The sequence below is a fragment of the Ochlerotatus camptorhynchus genome, unplaced genomic scaffold, assembly GCF_037179485.1.
Source record: "Ochlerotatus camptorhynchus isolate MF236.1 unplaced genomic scaffold, CSIRO-AGI_Acam_v1.1 ptg000204l, whole genome shotgun sequence".
NCBI classification, from domain to species: Eukaryota; Metazoa; Arthropoda; class Insecta; order Diptera; family Culicidae; genus Ochlerotatus; species Ochlerotatus camptorhynchus.
Window position 1 is genome coordinate 539,549 of NW_027040694.1, and position 19,181 is coordinate 558,729.

At 39.3% G+C, this 19,181-nt stretch overlaps 1 protein-coding gene across 1 annotated transcript; it reads right to left on the reverse strand.

The window, feature by feature from the left end:
• Window positions 1-2,344: 2,344 nt before the first annotated feature.
• LOC135702968 (uncharacterized) lies at window positions 2,345-17,968 on the reverse strand. The gene is made up of 4 exons (XM_065224046.1): window positions 17,705-17,968; window positions 16,559-16,692; window positions 3,566-4,226; window positions 2,345-3,507 (listed from the first exon to the last, which is right to left on the reverse strand). The coding sequence occupies exons 1-4, from the start codon at window positions 17,787-17,789 to the stop codon at window positions 3,386-3,388; spliced, it is 1,002 nt and encodes a 333-aa protein (XP_065080118.1). The 5' UTR covers window positions 17,790-17,968; the 3' UTR covers window positions 2,345-3,385.
• Window positions 17,969-19,181: the final 1,213 nt, after the last annotated feature.

The window sequence follows — 19,181 nt, forward strand, 5'->3', positions numbered from 1 at the left end:
CAGTCCCGAAAGCTATGAAAATGCTGCTTTTCAAGCCACAGGTACAGATGGCTTGCCAAACCAGATATTTCTTTGCGAACTTTGACAGTTTCATGTGCTTGAAAACATCTGCTACCTTTCCCCTTCCTTTTGCCGTATAAAACTCCTGTCCCGGAAGCTGCTTGTAGTCATGTTTGACGTAGGTTTCGTCGTCCATTACCACGCAGTCAAACTTCGTCAGCATCGTCGTGTACAGCCTCCGGGATCGCGCTTTGGCCGTCGTATTTTGTTTATCATCGCGATTTGGAGTCACTACCTTCTTGTAAGTCGATAGTCCGGCTCGTTTTGTGGCTCGATGCACGGTTGTAGACGATACACCCAGCTTATTTGCGGCATCTCGGAGAGAGAGGTTAGGGTTTCGCTTGAAACTACCGGCAACTCTCTTTGTCGTCTCAGCGGCTTCCGGTTTTCGATTTCCCCCCGATCCAGACTTCCTGGCTGTCGACAAACGTTCCCCAAACACTTTAATTACATTTGTAACGGTTGATTTGGCAACTTTTAGCGATTTTGCCAACTTTGCGTGCGAGTAGCTCGGATTTTCGCGATGCGCGAGCAAAATTTTGATACGCTGCTCTTCTTGCTTGGACGGCATTTTGACAACTGAAGAGTGAATTCCAAAATCAAAATAGGAGCAACATTCTACACACACAAACCTTCAAAATGAGGGGTGTTCAGGTTTTTTAAATGCAACATTGAAAGAAATACGTCAAGTTGATATTGACCAAATTTTGACCGTATCACCCTTTATTAACAAATTAAACGATTGACGAATCTTGAATGTGGATGGGCCTGAGATTAGACTCATGATGTTCTGCTCAGTAAGCAAAAACGGTTGCTCTAAGGCCACCGAGCCCCTCATATCACATAATACCGTTGTGTATCCATTCAAACCCGGAACCAACGACAACAACGAGTTTCGCAAAATACACGATACACAAGCGATTTTACCATAAATCTTTTTGATATGTAAGGACCTGGGACAGCGTGTTTCTGCTCAGTAAGCAGGCCACTGTAACCGACGATCTTTCAAATCCAAAAACTAAAAACTACGAAAAAGTACTTAGGCCCTCATTAAGTTCCACTTTCACGCGACGTTCAATGACAGGGTCCTATCCAGGATTACATCTGAAAAATCCAAATCTGGCCAACGCCCACCTAAACCTGTTCTAATCCACCTGAAATGACTAACGAATGGAAGACTTTGACTACCCAGCCATGCAATAGTCTCATTCCGTGCCTTATGGCAACTTGATGATTCTATTGCGCTCATCTTTTGGCACCACCCAGGGAAGACTTGGTCCTGTACCCAATGCTTAACTTATCTCCATTCCACTCAGCTACTCGCAATTTCTTGTGATATAGTGGGCGGAATATTATTATATGGGACAATTCAATGCAGACGTCTTTCCAAATTTGGCACATCGACAGGTAATTGGTGAGTTACCACGATAGTTGCTATTCAACAACTCGACAACGTCCCATCGTCAACGCCTGCTATGAGAATTTCCCATTGCATACGTCATCGAGCTATCGATCAACTACCCTGGTTATCGCCTGGTACCTTATAGCACGATGCTAGGAGGCGAACCGGAAGAATCGATGAGCTACCTCTCCCCCTACATGATAACTTTGAAAACTTACCTTAAAAAGTGACTTTAGAAATTGATCAAATAATCTGCCACTAATTGGGGCTAAATTGCATTACAAAAAAGGGGCAAGCACCATAATGATGAGGCAAAATTCACCCCAACAATGGGGCAAAATGCACTACAATAATAGGACAATGGGCCTTATTACGGGTGTCACTACACGGTGATAAGCAAGTGATACTCAGAATAAGAGCCGTGATTACCGTACAAATCAAATGGGAATCACTTCACCGTGACGACAAGTGACAACTTTTCACCGTGATGTGACACCCGTAATAAGCCCCAATATGACGCTCCTTGCATTAACCAATTGAGGCAAAAGAACGTCTTCGTTTTTGGCGGCCTCCAGTTCCGATCGTAGTTGTTCTAAGGTGCATGACCGCATACTTTGGAACGTTGTGGACCAGTTCTGAAGAAAGAATAGAACGTAAACAAAGCTTGCATTTTGCCCCGAACTTTGGAGTGCATTTTGCCCCGAATGTATAATGAAAATGGTTTTGATCATAAATTAGAAATACATATTAAAACTTACCAGTATTTGATCAGAAAAAAATGTAGCTCTGATCTCAATCAAATGGGTAATATCTTTAACCGACGCTTAATAGTGTTTAAATCGCTTCAGACATTTCGGATCAAAAGATACCAACTTACAGATGTCAGTAGAACATGCCTAATATATTTCCGGTAAAATCATGTTGAACGTGTGTAGCCGGCGACCAGGTTCACCAGTAAACGAAATTTCAAACAGTTCGTGCTAACTACGTATAGCTAGATGTTCGTTAATCCGAACAACATTGTGATGTACCTAAGGCTGAAAAAAAAACAAGAGTTTGGAACACATATCTCTAGCTATAGGTACATAGCTAGTGTTCACGAACAGTACACGTAAATACCCATGAATCGAGGACACTATCATGCCTCACAACAAAAGTGTCATCCTTGTGTGCTACACTGATGATGTGTTGTAAATAAATAAATAAATAAATTTACATAAATCTTCGCAAGCACTGCTTTACTAACAATTAAACTGAGCATATAATCCGCATAGTGCTATTTTCTTTTTTGCTGTGTGTGTGTGTGTTTTAAACTATTACAATTATTACAAGCTAATAATGTGTATACTTTGGATGGCGATTCTCAATCACACTTTATAATAAATTGTTGAACAGTTTATATAGAGCAGAAGAGCGTTGTAGCGAGTTAATACATTCGCGATTTTCCCTTTCTTTTTCTTTTTTTTTTACCTAGCCTTAGAACGAGCAGATATACAGACTTGCGTTGCTTTCTGGGGTGCTTCGCTATTGTAAATAGTAAGTTTGAAAATAGAAATAAAATCTACATTAATTTCGGCTACGTATACATAAAAACTTATCTGCCCTCTTTTTTACGTATTGAACGAGCAACTCTCGTCTGGAAACGAATCGGAAACGAATAATCGACGATAGGTAGTAAGATTGTAGCTTGCAAGATTTAATTGGTTTAGGCTACCGGGGTAGATATTGATAGATATAGATTTAGCAGATTGAGTTTTAAAAACGACAAGACAAGAACACCTACGTAGCATATATGTTATGTATATATAATAATATTAATGTAAATAGCCTAACTGCAATCAATTTCCGTAAAAACCTGTTTCTATCTTGTTAGGATATATCATGCAACTTCACGTGCTGTCTCTGATTGACGAAGCGATTGATTTAGATCCTACCATTTTTTAAACCGTTACTACTGTTGAGGCCGTTTGTCTGTGGCGTTCGATAGGTGTAGAGCGATTGAAGCGGCACGTGCAGGAGTTCAACGACCTGCGTGAAATTTTTCTCTGAAAAAAAACACGAGAATTTATCAAAAGACTTCTTCAAACATCCCACAATGGTTACCATTTTCCGGAGTGATAATTCCATGGCGAATCATGAAGTCAACTACCACCGGACAACTGGTTGTCTTGAAGTCCGGTGCGTATAACCTCTCCAGGCACTCCTTGGCCGGTAGCAGCTGAAAGTCTTGCACCTCTCCGTCGCTGTTTTCAGGCACGAAGTCTTCCGGCAGCTGTAGATCGTAGACGAATTCCGTGTTCGGGAACAGACCCCGTTCGCTTTCGAAAAAGAACGATACACAACCGGCGGAGACCAGGTCCCGTAGCAGGCGCTCCGGAATGGATGCTTCCTCGGCGGCTTCCTTGACTGCCGTCTCGTGAATGCCGTAGCCCACGGACAGTCCTCCGCTGACCATGTTGTCCCACTTGCCGGGCCATGTCTGCTTGGTGTCCGCCCGTTGCTGCAGCCAAATGCACAGACCCTTGGTGGGATGCTGGATGTACCCGTTGATTGTGACGCCAAAGTTACGCACCCCGAACAGGGACGTGGCCGAGCGTTCCATTTTCATGAGCGAACCGACGGCACTCCGAACTTCGTAGCATTCGTTGCGCCATCCTTTCAGGGCCACGAATACGCCCTGGGAGCGGAACTCTTTCAGCACCCGATCGACCTGTTCCGAACGTTCGGTGTAGTCCCGGAAGGCCGGATTCAGCTCGACGATGTTCTGTGTGAAATCGAAAGGAAGTTGATAAGTGTAAGAGCGTTGTTCTGTCTGTGTGTTTTGGGGGGCCGATCCAAAGACTTATCAGCACTTGTTTAAAGTTATTTGTGACGTTCCATAGCTGTTGTGATAAGCATTGTGCGTAATTGCTGGCTATCTCGTTTAAACTTGTATTGTACCTCCGGGCTGTTGACAGTCACGGTGTTCATAGAATGAGTGCGTCACGAAATTGTTAACAATTCAATTTTTTTTTCTTCAGGGATTTATTTTAAATCTAGTACTAACTATTTAAAAGATCAAAAGGTTCGCGAAAGTAAACAGATCGGTGACTAGATAATGTTTCTGCAGATTAAATTTACTACCAACTTGTTGACTGTGTTGATACAATAGCGACTTAGGATGTATTTGAAGCACATTCAAGATTTCCAGGGCGCAGTGAGGTATCAAAATAAGGGGCAAAGATAGATAGTTATTAGAGATGGACTTACTGAGCGAACCTGACCCTTTCAGCTCACTAAGGTGAACTGGTTCTTTAGAACAGCTCTTCAGTTTATTTTGAAATAATAAAAAAATGAAAAGTAATTTTAACGCTGGATTAGCTTAATTTAAATATTCTAAACCTATAAATTCGTAGCTTACAGCGTGACTATACTTTTCTACTGCTATTACGCATGACGAAACTGAGTCATTCAACAGCCACTGCGTAAACCAAAATGCGCCTGGTGAGTAATTCAAAATGTACCTACTGATTGATAGCATGCCATGCGAGCAAACTTTCAAAGGGCATGTAAATAGAAAGCGGCTGGGAAAAACTGTACCTCGTCTAATCCAATATAGGTGTAACTTTTCTTGCTGATATTTATTATTCCAGCAGACTGGCTCTCACCATTCATCACTGGAAGGGAGGCGAAGATCCAAGCAAAATCTAAACATTAATGACCCAGTCGAACAGTGTTGGCAAAATCATCAATCAAATGATATTTTTCCACTCTCATACGCTCTCAATATCACGCGTGATATTGGAACAAAATATCATGCTTGATATTGATTTTACAAGCTCCTTTGATATTGCGAGACTATTCACAAGTGCAAAAATCAAGCTGAGAGTTGACTCGACACAAAAATGATTCCGTTGCACATCGTTTGCTTAGAAAGAGAAAGTATAGTTTGCTATCTCTTTTTACTCTTCACCGATAACAAACACGAAGTGACTGCTGGCAGCCGTTATGGAAGTTTCGGTTGCGTTCGGGTGTAAAGTAAAAATCATGAAGCTCAATCTCACCACAGTTTGTTGAGATTTTGATATTCCGAGCTGCGATATCACAGCTTGCAAAATCAATCGCAGTTGTTTGCTTGTTGATTTTTGTCTACGAAAATCAAGCGTGATCTTGGGCATTGGTGAGATTTGATTTTTTGATATTTTCCCAACACTGCAGTCGAATAATTTGTATTCTTTATCTGAAGACGCTGAGTGTTCACTCGGCTGTCGACAGAAGCAGACCACTCTCAATGTGTGTCACGCGATTGTCTGTTTACTCGGCAGCAACCATTGTCTGGTCCTCCTCATTGTTCTTCATCAGCAGTTCTTTCGGTCGATGCGTCGTCGACTTTGGAAAGCAACCGTTTCGTGATGAATGTGTGAGTGCTGACCACGTTTTGCGTTCATTGCTGCAATGGAAGCACTCTGACTCCCGTTGGGGAATCTGCCATACAATGAAGCCACTGAAAGCGGCTCCCATTCTGGTGCAGGAGGCTTATTGGATAGCGGAAGATAAAATGTTTATTGTGTTGTATCTTTTGACTATAGTTTTAAGGGGAAGCTCACCGGCCCAAAAATAAAAAAAATATTTTCGGTACGTTTTTATTTTTCTAAAAATATTGGGAAAAATTATCAAAAATCCAAGAAAATCAGTTTCTTCCTTAGATTTTTGTCAAAAATTACATGCAAAAAATTTTTTTCTATCCCATCATGAAAAAAAATTGGACTCTCAGAAAAACCGAAAAGTTGATGTTTTGTGGTTTTTTGAGTCCAACTTTATGCCATAATGACTTATAAAACATGTTTTTGCACGTGAATTTTCCTTAAAAAATTAGAAAAAATGTGATTTTTTTAGATTTTTGAAACTTTTTTTTCAATATTTTTAGAAAAATCAAAACGTAATTATTTTTTTCGAAGCGGTGAACTTCCCCTTAAGATGTATTGTACAATGAACAGTAATCCTCGACTCTGTAAAGTTAAATCGGTTGAGCCTTATCAAATAAATTAATAAACAAAACCAAATCCGGAGACGCCAACGATTTAAAAAAAAACTGACATTTGGATTTACTTGCAAACATGCAAATTTATGAACTTTTAATGATTTTTTTTTTCAATTTGCTTATTGTGTAAGACTTCACTGCTAAAAGAAAACTTTACGGAGCCGAAAGTATTTAAATCAACGGTTCCCTGCGCTTTGGTCAGAGAGCTTATAGGGTGTCTTTGTGGCACATTTCGAGTATTGCAGTTAGCTCAAAAGTGCCTTAGAAAATGCAAGTACTTTCGCGGATTACCCGAAGTTGCGATAGCAGGGCGATATGCGATATAATAGTAGTGACTTTAGTGACTAAAATTACGAAAATAGTGACCAAATAGTGACTTATGAATAATAAATATGGTAACTCAGAAATTCGAATACGGTTTGCTATTGAAATGACTTCCATTTTTTGTCATGGAACCTAAAATTACATTTAATAAATTCCTCTAATTATATCGATTTGAAAAGTTCTCTTTTGATTACATTTTACATGATGACCAGAAAATATCAATTTTAAAATTGTTCGGGGTTTCCTGGAGTTTCGTAAATTTTACTGGTTGTGCGACATACATTTAAGCTAATGTATAATCCAATGAAGCCATTAGGTTAAATAGGGTTAACTACAACTGCAGTATTATTCGTAGATTTCAAATTTGTTTCTGCGTTCGAAATCTTAAAAAAATCTATGTATCTAGATAAGTTATCCTTGATTATTAGCCAGAAATTTATCGCAATGGTCTCAGGACATTTTAACAATCATTAATTTACTTGAAGTCTCCTGAAACTTAGAAATGTCTTAAATTTCTGTTCTGAATTATTTTGGACCACGAATTCGTATTCTCTTGGAAACGTTCCATGGTATTTCTTCGGAATTCTCAACAAAAAATCCATCTCACAATTCCCTTGAAACTCTTCTCACAGTTCCATTTTGATTCTATTGGAATTTCATTCGAATTCTTGGAATCATCCTCAGAAATCGCCCCAAAATTCCTTTACTATTCGCTGAGTTTGGAGACCTTTGGAGTTCACGAGGTTTGCTTAAATAATTTATCAGAACTTATTGTAAAAACTTATAAACTTATTCTAGAATTTGGACAAAGAATCCTCGTCCAATCGTCATAGAATTCTTTTCAGATCACTCGTCTAGAGCTCGCGTCTCAATTATCTTGGAATTCTTCCAAAAATTGTTTTGAAGCTGAATTTTGCGTTTTTAATCAAGTTTTAATCAAAAGTGAACCTCGTTTGTGTCAGTCTCAGGGTCGATTTTTTCACCTCCGCTTAAGCCTTAAAACAGTTTTAAGATTTAAGCGGAGGTGAACAAACCGACCCTCAGAGCACCTAAATTTACAAGAGACTTTCGTTTTGTGTAGTTTGGCATTCTTCTCTGAAATATCTTGGTATCATCCGTAGAATTCCTTTGATATTCATTTAAAATTTCCTTTGGAATTTTCATTGATATTTCAAGATAATTCATTAAAGACTTCTGAAAATCTAGCATAGACCAATATCTTTGAAAAGTTTCCAAGGTGCAGAATTTATTTTCGAGAAAAAGAAGTTTATTTTCTCCGATTTGTCCTCGAAATTCAAAACTATTCCTAGTTTGATTCCCGGTGTTTTAAAATTCCTTGAATTTGTCCGGTTATAATTGTTGAGTTTTGACAGATATGCATATTTCGTCATAAGGAAAATAGTGACTTTTTAGTTGCTGACTTGAAAATAGTGACCAAGCCACTAAAAAGTGATCTGCTACCAGCCCTGCAATAAGGAAGATATGATCACAGACAAGTAGAGGCAACACTCTCAAAATGTTCATCGAAATAGCTTTTAACGGTAGCTTTAATTGTTCTAAGTTGATAGTACCGTCACTTGTGGCGCGCATAATCAATTTCCTTGCGTTTGGCAATTATACACTACAGTCATCTATTGAGTGTATTACCCATCACACTGTACACTGTATATGATAGATGGCGGTAGTGTTTACTATGAAAAATGTTCAATATGTTGTGTCTGTTTGTCTGTGTTATAATATTGAGGTAACGTTAGGATAAAATTAAAAGATAGTAGTAGGTTCTGCTCGAGAGTGGTTGATTTTCGATTGGCTGTCACGTTTTTGCTTCGGTTAGAATTTTCCTTTAGAGCCTTTGAATTTAAGTAAAAGTTTCCATTAATGCCGCGTGTTACCACCATATCCTGTGTTCGGTAGTTGGTTAAGTCATATACGCGAAAACGTTTTTAAATAATCGGAAGAGGAGGATCCATTGTGTGCTAAGGAGGATGTGTATGAGCAAGTGTAATCGAAATCAGACTTGTTACAGATCATTCCGGTGAATCACGAAATGAGATGCAAAGCGTAGAGAAAACTTGCACCGTTGGGTTCGTGGAGCGGAATCGACGGAACTATTGTGTCAGACGGTTTTGGACGAAAAGAACGCAGCGCGGGCGGCGATGCTGCAGCAAGGAACCCGTCATAATGTGGAGCGATATAAACAGAAGCGAAGACAGCAAACCCATCTTTTCCGGGATAAGAAGCGCCGCCTGGAAGAGCTGGAGTGCGAAGAAATGGAGCAGCTGTATCGTTCTCAAGAAACACGCAAGTTCTACAAGAAACTCAACGCATCCCGCCGAAGAAATGTGTCTGGATAAGGAAGGGGGTATCTTAACGGACGAACGTGAAGTGATTGAAAGGTGGAAGCAGCACTACGATGAACATCTGAACGACGCAGAGGCGGAGGACCAAGGCGGCAGGAGGAATGGCTTCGTCGGTACAGCGGATGAGGGGGACATCCCAAGTAGCATTTCTTGTTTTATTGCACTCTATTAGTGGTTATTGAGATCAATTTCATAAAACCGCCAATAAAATTAATAGCTCCAGCACAACCTTTTGATAACCGCTATAAGATCGTCATACAGCTTAGTGGACCACTCTTGATAAGGTTTATAAAGCATGTTTGAGAATCACAATAAAGCTGTCTTAAAACCTTTTGTCAGGAAGCCTCATACTCTGCAAAAGGTTCTCATAGCCTCTATAAGAGTAATATTGTATCCAAGCAGTTTTATTACGCTTTGGTGAAAATCAGTTATAAAGCCAATTTATTTTTTATTGGCTTCAAAGCAACCGCCATAAATTAGCTTGTTGTTGTTCTGTTCTGCTGAAACTTTTTTTCCAAATGGAAATCTTTAGCGGTAAAAATAGGTTTGAGTGTTGGTGTCAAGATCACCATGCAATCAATTTTGTTTCATGGCGACATTAGTGAAAATCTTAAAGAAAATATATTACTTTTTAGAAGTTCCAAAACATATGCGCTTGAAATGTTATCGTGTATATTGAGATAATATGAGCGTTAAATAAATGCGCCTCCAAAATAATTCAAGTTAACAAAAAAGATTGTTTCAGAAATCAAATGAATTGGATGGAATCACCTTAATTTTACAGAAAATAGATCTCAATACATAAATTCATACCAATGCACACTGGAAATCATTTCGGATCTCTTATTTAGTCATTATTTTATTGAAATTTCTTGGATTTTATTCCAAGGCTAATGTCATTTTCATAATGACAATATGGCGACAGAGGACAGCAGGCAAGAAAAACACCAAGCGCAATTTCTTAAAATGTCTAATGCTTACATTGCACACTGGGTCAGGAATGCAACCTAGCGGAGCAAAATTAATAACTCCGAAACGAAGCATTTCCGCGACTTGGTGTCTTCGGCAAAATTTCTCGTCATATAATAAGAACCATCTATTGACATAAACAAATAGTTCAAAACTCTTCCGCAATGATGGTGCCACAATCTAACTTCTTTCTCTGACGTTTTGGAGACTTGATGTCTTGGGCAAAGTTGTTTTTCTTGACAAAATGAACAGCTCTTTCAAAGACGTTAAATTTCCACTGTCTACTGGTTCCAAGTTTTATGGAGTTAAAGAAAAAAATGTCGAAAATATGGTTTTTTTGCTTACAGCTTTATAATGTTATATTTTTCTCTTATGCAAATACATTAAATAAATAGCTTTTGTGAAGAAACATACTGGATTAAGCTTCAAATTTCAAAGATATTGTTGAAAAAAAGAGAAAAAAAACACAATTTTTGAACATTAATATCTCCCAAAGCGCAAAAAATCGCAACCTGACATTAAATAAATAGCTTTTGTGAAAAAACATACTAGATTAAGCTTCAAATTTCAAAGATATTGTTGAAAAAACGAGAAAAAAAACACAATTTTTGAACATTAATATCTCCTAAAGCGCAAAAAATCGCAACCTGACATTTTCAGCAAAAATTAAGCAATACTCGATAAACAAAATATCAAAATTTGAGAGAGGTATATTTTGGTGTTTTTTTTAGATTTCTTCATTTTAGTGGAACATGATTTTTTTCTATAACTTTTTTTAATGCATTGAATTTGTGTTTCGAAGACTTCACGACTTTGTCAAAGTTTGTTATCTTGATAAAATAAACAACTTTTCTTAATACGTTAAAACTTCACAGCGTACTGTTTTCGAGTTATGTGAAATTACAGAAAAAATGTGAAAATAAGTGTTTTAATTTTAAATATATTGTTTAAATGAATATACATCGAAAACAGTAGGCTGTGAAGTTTTAACGTCTTAAGAAGAGTTGTTTATTTTATCAAGATAAACAATTTTGCCAAAGTCTTCAAGTCTTCAAAACGCCATTTCAATGCATTAAAAAAGTTATAGAAAAAAATAATGTTCCATTAAAATGAAGAAATCTACAAAACACCAAAATATACCTCTCTCAAATTTTGATATTGTGTTTATCGAGTATTGCTTAATTTTTGCTGAAAATGTCAGGTTGCGATTTTTTGCGCTTTAGGAGATATTAATGTTCAAAAATTGTGTTTTTTTTCTCGTTTTTTCAACAATATCTTTGAAATTTGAAGCTTAATCCAGCATGTTTCTTCACAAAAGCTATTTATTTAATGTATTTGCATAAGTGAAAAATATAACATTATAAAGCTGTAAGCAAAAAAACCGAAACAGAAAACAAAAACCATATTTTCGACATTTTTTTCCTTAACTCCATATAACTTGGAACCAGTAGACTGTGGAAATTTAACGTCTTTGAAAGAGCTGTTCATTTTGTCAAGAAAAACAACTTTGCCCAAGACATCAAGTCTCCAAAACGTCAGAGAAAGAAGTTAGATTGTGGCACCATCTTTGCGGAAGAGTTTTGAACTATTTGTTTATGTCAATAGATGGTCCTTATTATTTATGATAGGAAATTTTGCCGAAGACACCAAGTCGCTGAAATGCTTCGTTTCGGAGTTATTAATTTTGCTCCACTAGGTTGCATTCCTGGCCCAGTGTGCATGGGATGAAAGCAGAACAGAAAAGCATAATGCATGATTTTATTACGAGAACTATTTTCTTTTTACAAGAGCAATTCAAGCTGAACTTTGCATTAGGTCCTAAGTAACATTGATCGATTCTCTTCGTCGACTTTCTTTTTCGTTAATAACTTATTCACAGAACCGTTTCTTGATGTGTTTGTCGTATTGGATGCTAGATAAAAGCTTCTTTTATCGATTTATGTGCTGAAAATACCTGGGAATGTCTTTACATGACCGTGGGGATGCAAAGAGAAAGTTGACGAAGCGAATCTGTCAATATTACTTAGGACCTAATGCAATGTTCAGCTTGAATTCATTATTTTATTTGAGGGCAAATGTATGTTCCTATTCTACGGGTGCAACCGATGAATTTTACAAACATTTAGAAAAGTTTTGAATGGTACATTAACCTTTATGAAAAGTTATGCGTGATTTCAACCTTTTTGCCCTAGGACTGTCACCATTCCATGTATTTCGACCAAGATTCGACCGTGTCACCCCATGTATATGCGAGCGAGAACGGAAGAATCATGGAGATTACTGACGTTTTTCTTACGCACACTACGTCGCGTATACGTATACACGAAATGTTTTCATGCTCATGCTAACAATTTTGTTGATTTTCTTTGCGCTCCGCTTGGAAGTACCGGAAAGTTTTGATTCTTTTCTATGTTGTAAAAATAAACCACTTATTTACATTTCTGACAAGATGCAACTGAATGCTTATAATTGTTTTAAAATAACTGTTTCATGGCCAACTAGTTTTATTGCGCTTACTTATAAAGCAACGAAAGGATTTATTTTTTGGTTTTATAAGGGCAATTCATATTACTTTTTTGTATACTTCAAAGCAATCATAAAACCTTTCATAAGTGAAAATAGCATAAGCATCAGTTGGTGTTTAAATTAGCTTTATAGGGGTTTTGTAGATAGCTATAAGAATGTTTCATGACTTGCATTGTATATGACCGTGATAAAGCTGTAGGTAATGGTTGCAGCTGCAATAAAACCTTTATAAATTTTGAATATAGCCAAGCAGCTCTAGATTTGTTACTTGGGATGCCAGCTCCCACGATAGGTGAAGTTAAGGATGCTATCCGACAGCTTAAGAACAACAAAGCAGCTGGGAAAGATGGTATCGCAGCGGAACTGGGAAAGAACAGCTACCGGAGGAGTGGAAAAAGGGAGTAATATGCCCAGTGTATAAAAAAGGCGACAAACTAGAATGTGAGAACTATCGAGCGATCACTATTCTTTAGTGCTTTCCCAGATCATCGTTCGCCGTTTATCGCCACTAGCAAGCAGATTTGTGGGAAGCTATCAAGCCGGTTTTGTGGACGGACGATCGACAACGGACCAAATCTTTACGTTGCGGCCGATCCTCCAAAAGTGTCGTGAATTTCAAGTCCCTACGCACCATCTATTCATCGATTTCAAGGCCGCTTATGATACTATTGACCGTGAAGAGCTATGGAAGATTATGGACGAGAACGGTTTTCCCGGGAAGCTGACCAGACTGATAAGGGCTACGATGGATGGTGTACAGTGCTGCGTGAAGATATCGGGTGTGTTATCGGACTCGTTTGAAACTCGCAAAGGACTTCGACAAGGCGATGGTCTTTCCTGCCTCCTGTTCAACATTGCGCTAGAAGGTGTTATGAAACGTGCGGGGCACGATCTTCAATAAGTCCAGCCAGTTCTTCTGCTTCGCTGACGACGTGGACATTGTCGGAAGAACGTTTCAGGCCGTGGCGGAGCAGTATACCAGGCTGAAACGTGAAGCAGAGAAGGTTGGATTAAAGGTGAATACATCGAAGACAAAGCATCTGTTATCTGAAGGAACCGAGGGCGATAGGGCTCGCATAGGCAGAAGCGTGACAATCGACAGAGATGAGTTCGAGGTGGTGGATGAATTATTATTGCCGGAAGTCGTGCTTACTACGGACTCCACAAGACCCTGAGGTCGGGTAAACTTCAGCTCCGTACTAAATGTACCATGTACAAGACGCTGATAAGACCGGTAGTTCTCTGCGGGCACGAGACGTGGACGATGCTCGAGGAGGACCTGCAAGCACTGGGTGTTTTTGAACGACGAGTGCTTAGGACCATCTTTGGCGGAGTATGTAAGAACGGTGTATGGAGGCGAAGGATGAACCACGAGCTGGCCCAACTTTGTATCCAGAAAGTTGCGAAAGCTGGACGGGTACTATGGGCGGGACACGTTTTAAGAATGCCGGACAACAATCCCCCAAAAAATGGTGTTTGCCTCGAATCCGGCCTGTACAAGACGAAGAGGAGCACAGCGAGCAAGGTGGTTAGACCAAGTGTAGCAGGATCTTGGAAGTGTGGGACGGTCAAACAAATTGGAGACAAGCAGCTACGGACCGAGTGAATTGACGTAACATTGTGATGCAGGTGCAATCCTGAGCGATGTTGGACCAGGATAAGTAAGTAAGTAAGAACCTTCATAACACCAAAATTGTTACTTGGGATCATCTATAAGGGTCGAATGATACGTGCATTGACAAAAAAAAACTCCAATCAGGTCTGGGCGTTCTGTCCGAGTATTTCAAAAGCTGTAAAAGATTTGTATCAATGCAGCTAAAACACAGACCATACTATTTCTGCACTTCAATTCACCTCGGCTTGTCCCGCCTAGTAAGTTGCAAGTATACCTTGATAATACTCCCATTGAATGGTCGAGTGAAGTCGTCTACCTTGGTCTCACCCTTGATAGCCTAGTGGCTGTTCCGTTCCCATGTGGACAGAACATCCACCAAGTGCAACATCTTGATTAGGTTGCTCTACTCACTTATCAACAGAAAGTCCACCCTTTCTCTTAAAAACAAACTTGCCGTCCACAAGCAAATCATCCTCCCCGCCATTGAATACGGAAGGCAAAGCTGGGAGAGCCGTGCTAAGTGCCATCACCTCAAACTTCAGAGGATCCAGAACAATATCCGTAGGATGGTCCTCAACAGTCCCCCGCGGACTCGAAATTCTGAGATCCACCGCCTGGCTGGTCTTCAGACACTAGAAGAGCTGAGTACGCTCATCCTCGAAAGGTTTAGAGACGCCTGTCTGAGATAAAATCACCAGATCATACGCGATCTTGCTAATTAGGTTAAGTTATTCGTAGTTAGGTAGGATATCAAATTCTTTTCTTAAATTCAAGAAAAATGCACCCCAAACGTCAACACCTAAATTAGAATAACAAATTATACAAACATGAAGAGCCCTTCTGGCTAATCAATTGGAATGTATGAAGATTGTAAAACCATATTCAATGGAAAATAAAACGTAATTTTACCACTACATTCCCTGATTTAAATATTCCTAGTATAACCCTGACAATTCTAGATAGAGCTGGAATTAGAGCGCAACAGCTTTTGTGAACAATGATTTCTTTCTATGATTTCTACAAAGTCAAGACTCGCCAACGCAAATCAACATCACCATCGGGTAAGGGAAGACTTCCCCTTCCCGATGGTTATGTTGGTTTGCGTGGACGTGCCTTGAATTCATAGAAATCATCTAGAGACGTCATTGTTTACTAAAGCTGTTACGCCCTAATTCCAGCTCTATCTAGAATTCCAAGGTTGTGGTTTGGAGACTCAATATTGGACTGTAATGTATTTTGTAGAGCATGATTCATGATCGCATGCACACACTTAGATTTTTTTTGCCGAGATGGGCACCGAGCAGCTTGGCATTTTATTTTATTGGATGTCAGTGAAAAACTTGCCGAGATTCAGCTAACAAAACGGGAATTTTGCCGAGATCTCAGCTAACAAACATAAATTTGGCTGAGATCTCAGTAAAAATACATGCCGAGCCAGCTCGGTGGTGCCGGTGGTGCTCGGCAAAAAAAATCTAAGGCTGTGTTCCATTTGGTGAATTTTCACTTAATTTTGACAGATGGAAAATTTTCAAATAAACGTGCTATTGTACTAGACTTATTTCTGACAGACTAGGAATCAATTTTAACAAACACCTTTTCGAAAATCGGACAATCAACAACAGAGGGATCTTCGAAAATTATAATTTATTTTTGAAGTGCAAATTCTCCAAATGCAACACAGCCTAAGTGTGCAGGGTTGATTGTGTATGAATAATGTCCTAAATGATGGCTTACACATTGCGTTCACTCAAATTCGCAAAAACGTTGATCACTCATAGACTGAGTAATATCTTACTCAAATATGATCAAATGTCATTCACAATTAAGTGACACTTACTCATATATGCGTGACATTTACTCATATTCGAGTAAACATTTACTCAATCTATGAGTCCGACCGACGTTTTAGCGAGTTTAAGTGAACGCAACTCAAATATGAGTTACATTCAGATGTCGTGTACGAACTCTATAAAAAAAAGTGCCTCTCCTCCCTTTACAGAGCCCTGGACCGCAATTGTGTATAATTGCTTCACAAGAACCTTTACAAAAACGCTTGCCGATTCACGTCGCATCTGCTTCATTCATTATAATATCCTTGAGATCATTTTCAGTCCCCGATTGAGGTCATTCTGTTGACTCACTGTGCACTACACACAGTGACTGCCAACGACTGTGTGGAACACATGGAGACGCTTGGTTGGCAATTTCGTTCACTTTCGTCTAACACACAGCGTCTCCATGATTGATGATACAAAGGGCTGTAGCTGTTAGCTGTTCCATACCTGTTTTCCCTGCTCAGCATCCTTGATACAGAACACCTCCGGGTACTTGAACAATTGCTCCATCACATTTTGACTAATCAATCCCACCTGCTGTCCATCGATGACGAAGGGACGACACTCGCCCTTCGCTAGGCCTACAGAAATAAAGGCAAGAAAGTGAAACAAATCAGTCTCGCAAATAAATCGCCATGGGGAAATCAATTAAGACCATAAAGATACGTGGTCCTATCCTAGGACCGAGGGAAACTGTGTGGGTTGACAAACTGGTGAGAGCGAAATTCCGACCATCGACATCGGGCGAGATAAGATTGCGGTCGGTGCTGGGTAGTTGGTGTGACATTTTTCTTTTTTCTTTAAACGATTAATCCACATTCAGGTTGAGGATTTTGTTTTAAATTTGTAATGCCATTCGACATGTCTTCCGCGATCATTTAATTTCGATTTTTATCCCCCTCGTCGCCCCTATCGAGTCGCTGAACAGCGACAGGAATTTATTTACCAACAAATAGGTATGTTTTTCTCGCACACGGGGGAGACGCTATCATAAATAAACAATTTTGCTAAAAATAAATAAATCGCGAAATGGAAGGTAGAGGCGCTATGATCCGTAAGTTGTTACGCCGAGGGAGCAATAATAGTCGGCAGTACACGGTATGGCCGCAAGGAACGGTTCAAGGCCTCAACGTAGATGACTATCAAATTTGGGTGTATGATTTTTCGTCACTGTTGATGGCAAAATTCACGCCTTGCTCGAAAAACGTACACTTCACACAAGTTAAAAAGCTATGTAGAACGGTCATGCCCAACATTAAGGCATTAATGCAAAATTATCTTCAAGGCTGATCACTTTTTTTTTTCGTTTAAAGATCAAGATGGTCACCTTCAAAAAAAAAGTACGGATGCTTCCGTAGAACATATTTCTACTTCTATTTACACTGAAAACTGCACCGTGAAAGTGAAAAAACCCTTTCGAATTTCATCAGAATCCGCATCGAAAAGTGTTATTGACCCAAGGTTTCGCCTGCGGTTGTAGCAATCCTACTTCGCTATCGATTTTATGCAATCGACATTGGTCACAGGATGATATCAAGCTATGGGGTTGCAGAATTCACACAGCCAAGATTTCCGAAGCAATTTCGTACTCACCATTCAGGTAGAAACAGTTAAACTTCTGAGCTAACTTTAACAATCTAGACATCTTCGGTTCCTCGTCACTAATATTCGCACTCATCGCTTAGTTGCTGCGGCTATCAGTCGGTTCGTCAGTCAGCCAGTCAGTCAATCGGACAAACTACCTTCGCTGCTAATGTTATCGCTGCTACAGATGATGAGAACGTCACACTACCCACTCAATACCACTATACAGTTCACCACATACACCAATTATTCTCCCCGTGTGATGGCAGATAGATAGCTATAGGGTGCCGCACACTGCTGCACTGCCTTATTCCACTGGACGACTATTGTTGACGTCGTCGCCGTCGCGGTGTGCAAGTCCAACTGTGTGTTGTTGGATGGGAAATGTTTTGACTTTTCTCGATCAGTTTTATCAGCTGGTTTCTGTTGAACTGCGAAGCGAAAGCGAACAGTCAAAATAATGGGGAAAACATTCACTCGTTCGAGCGAAAGGTTTCTCAACGGTTTGGGAAACATTTCACAGTAGGAGATGCTGAGGTGATGTAACAAGTTTTCGATGTTTGTTACAAGACCCTTTTATACTTCAATTGTAAATTTGTAAAAAAATAAAAATAAAAATAAAATAAATTGTAAATAGTTTATAGAAGGATATTAATTGCAAACATCAATGATTATTTTACTTATTGAGACAGAGCATTTCCTGGCCAAATAGAAAAAAGGAGATCGAAGTAGGTCGCACTGGATAAATTACGTGTTTTGTTTTGACTGCGGCTTTATTTTCACTAATTTTATGAACTTTGTGTTTTTTTTAACTTTATTTTAAGTAAAGGTTTTATTTGTTATTTATTTGTTATTTATTTAATTACATCAACAGGCTGGATGAAGCCCCAATGATTTAAACCTTATCAACTATGGTAAAAAAAAAAAAAATACATTCAAGCATGGTCATAACATAAAAAAAACATTAAAAAACGAATATCTTATAGTCAATATCTTAACTCCTGCCGGCGAAAAACAGAAGAAAACTTTCGACGAAGCGCATCACGGGAGAGATGAAAGTCGAAAACGGATGCAACTCTGTTGAATGTTCTCTGCAGTCCGCAAATCGCACCGTACGCTCCATAATTTGTGCGACGTAGAGGCAGTCTTAGCATAAGGTTATTACGAAGCGGTCGGGGTTGAACATTCAGGTCAATTTGCCTCAGGATAGCCTCACAATCTGTCCTTCCTTGTAGAATATCGGCCACGGTAAGGGCTCTGTTTGTGTCTCTTCTAGTCCGGAGAAGTTCTAGGTCGATAAGTTGACAACGGCTTTCGTAGCTTGGTAATCGAAACGGATCGTTCCAAGGCAATCTACGCAACGCAAAACGAAGAAAGCGACGTTGAACAGATTCAATTCTCTCGGCACCGTTGTTGTAGTTTGGGTTCCAAACCGCTGAACAATACTCAAGCGTCGATCGAACAAGCGAACAATAGAGAGATTTTA

What these genes read in the sequence shown, in the direction of transcription:
- LOC135702968 (XM_065224046.1), bottom strand. Translation starts at nt 17,789, where the DNA reads ATGAGTGCGAATATTAGTGACGAGGAACCGAAGATGTCTAGATTGTTA. An exon ending in TAACTGTTTCTACCTGAATG is followed by an intron (nt 16,693 to 17,704) that starts GTGAGTACGAAA and finishes TTATTTCTGTAG; the next exon opens with GCCTAGCGAAGGGCGAGTGT. An exon ending in AATTATCACTCCGGAAAATG is followed by an intron (nt 3,508 to 3,565) that starts GTAACCATTGTG and finishes GTTTTTTTTCAG; the next exon opens with AGAAAAATTTCACGCAGGTC.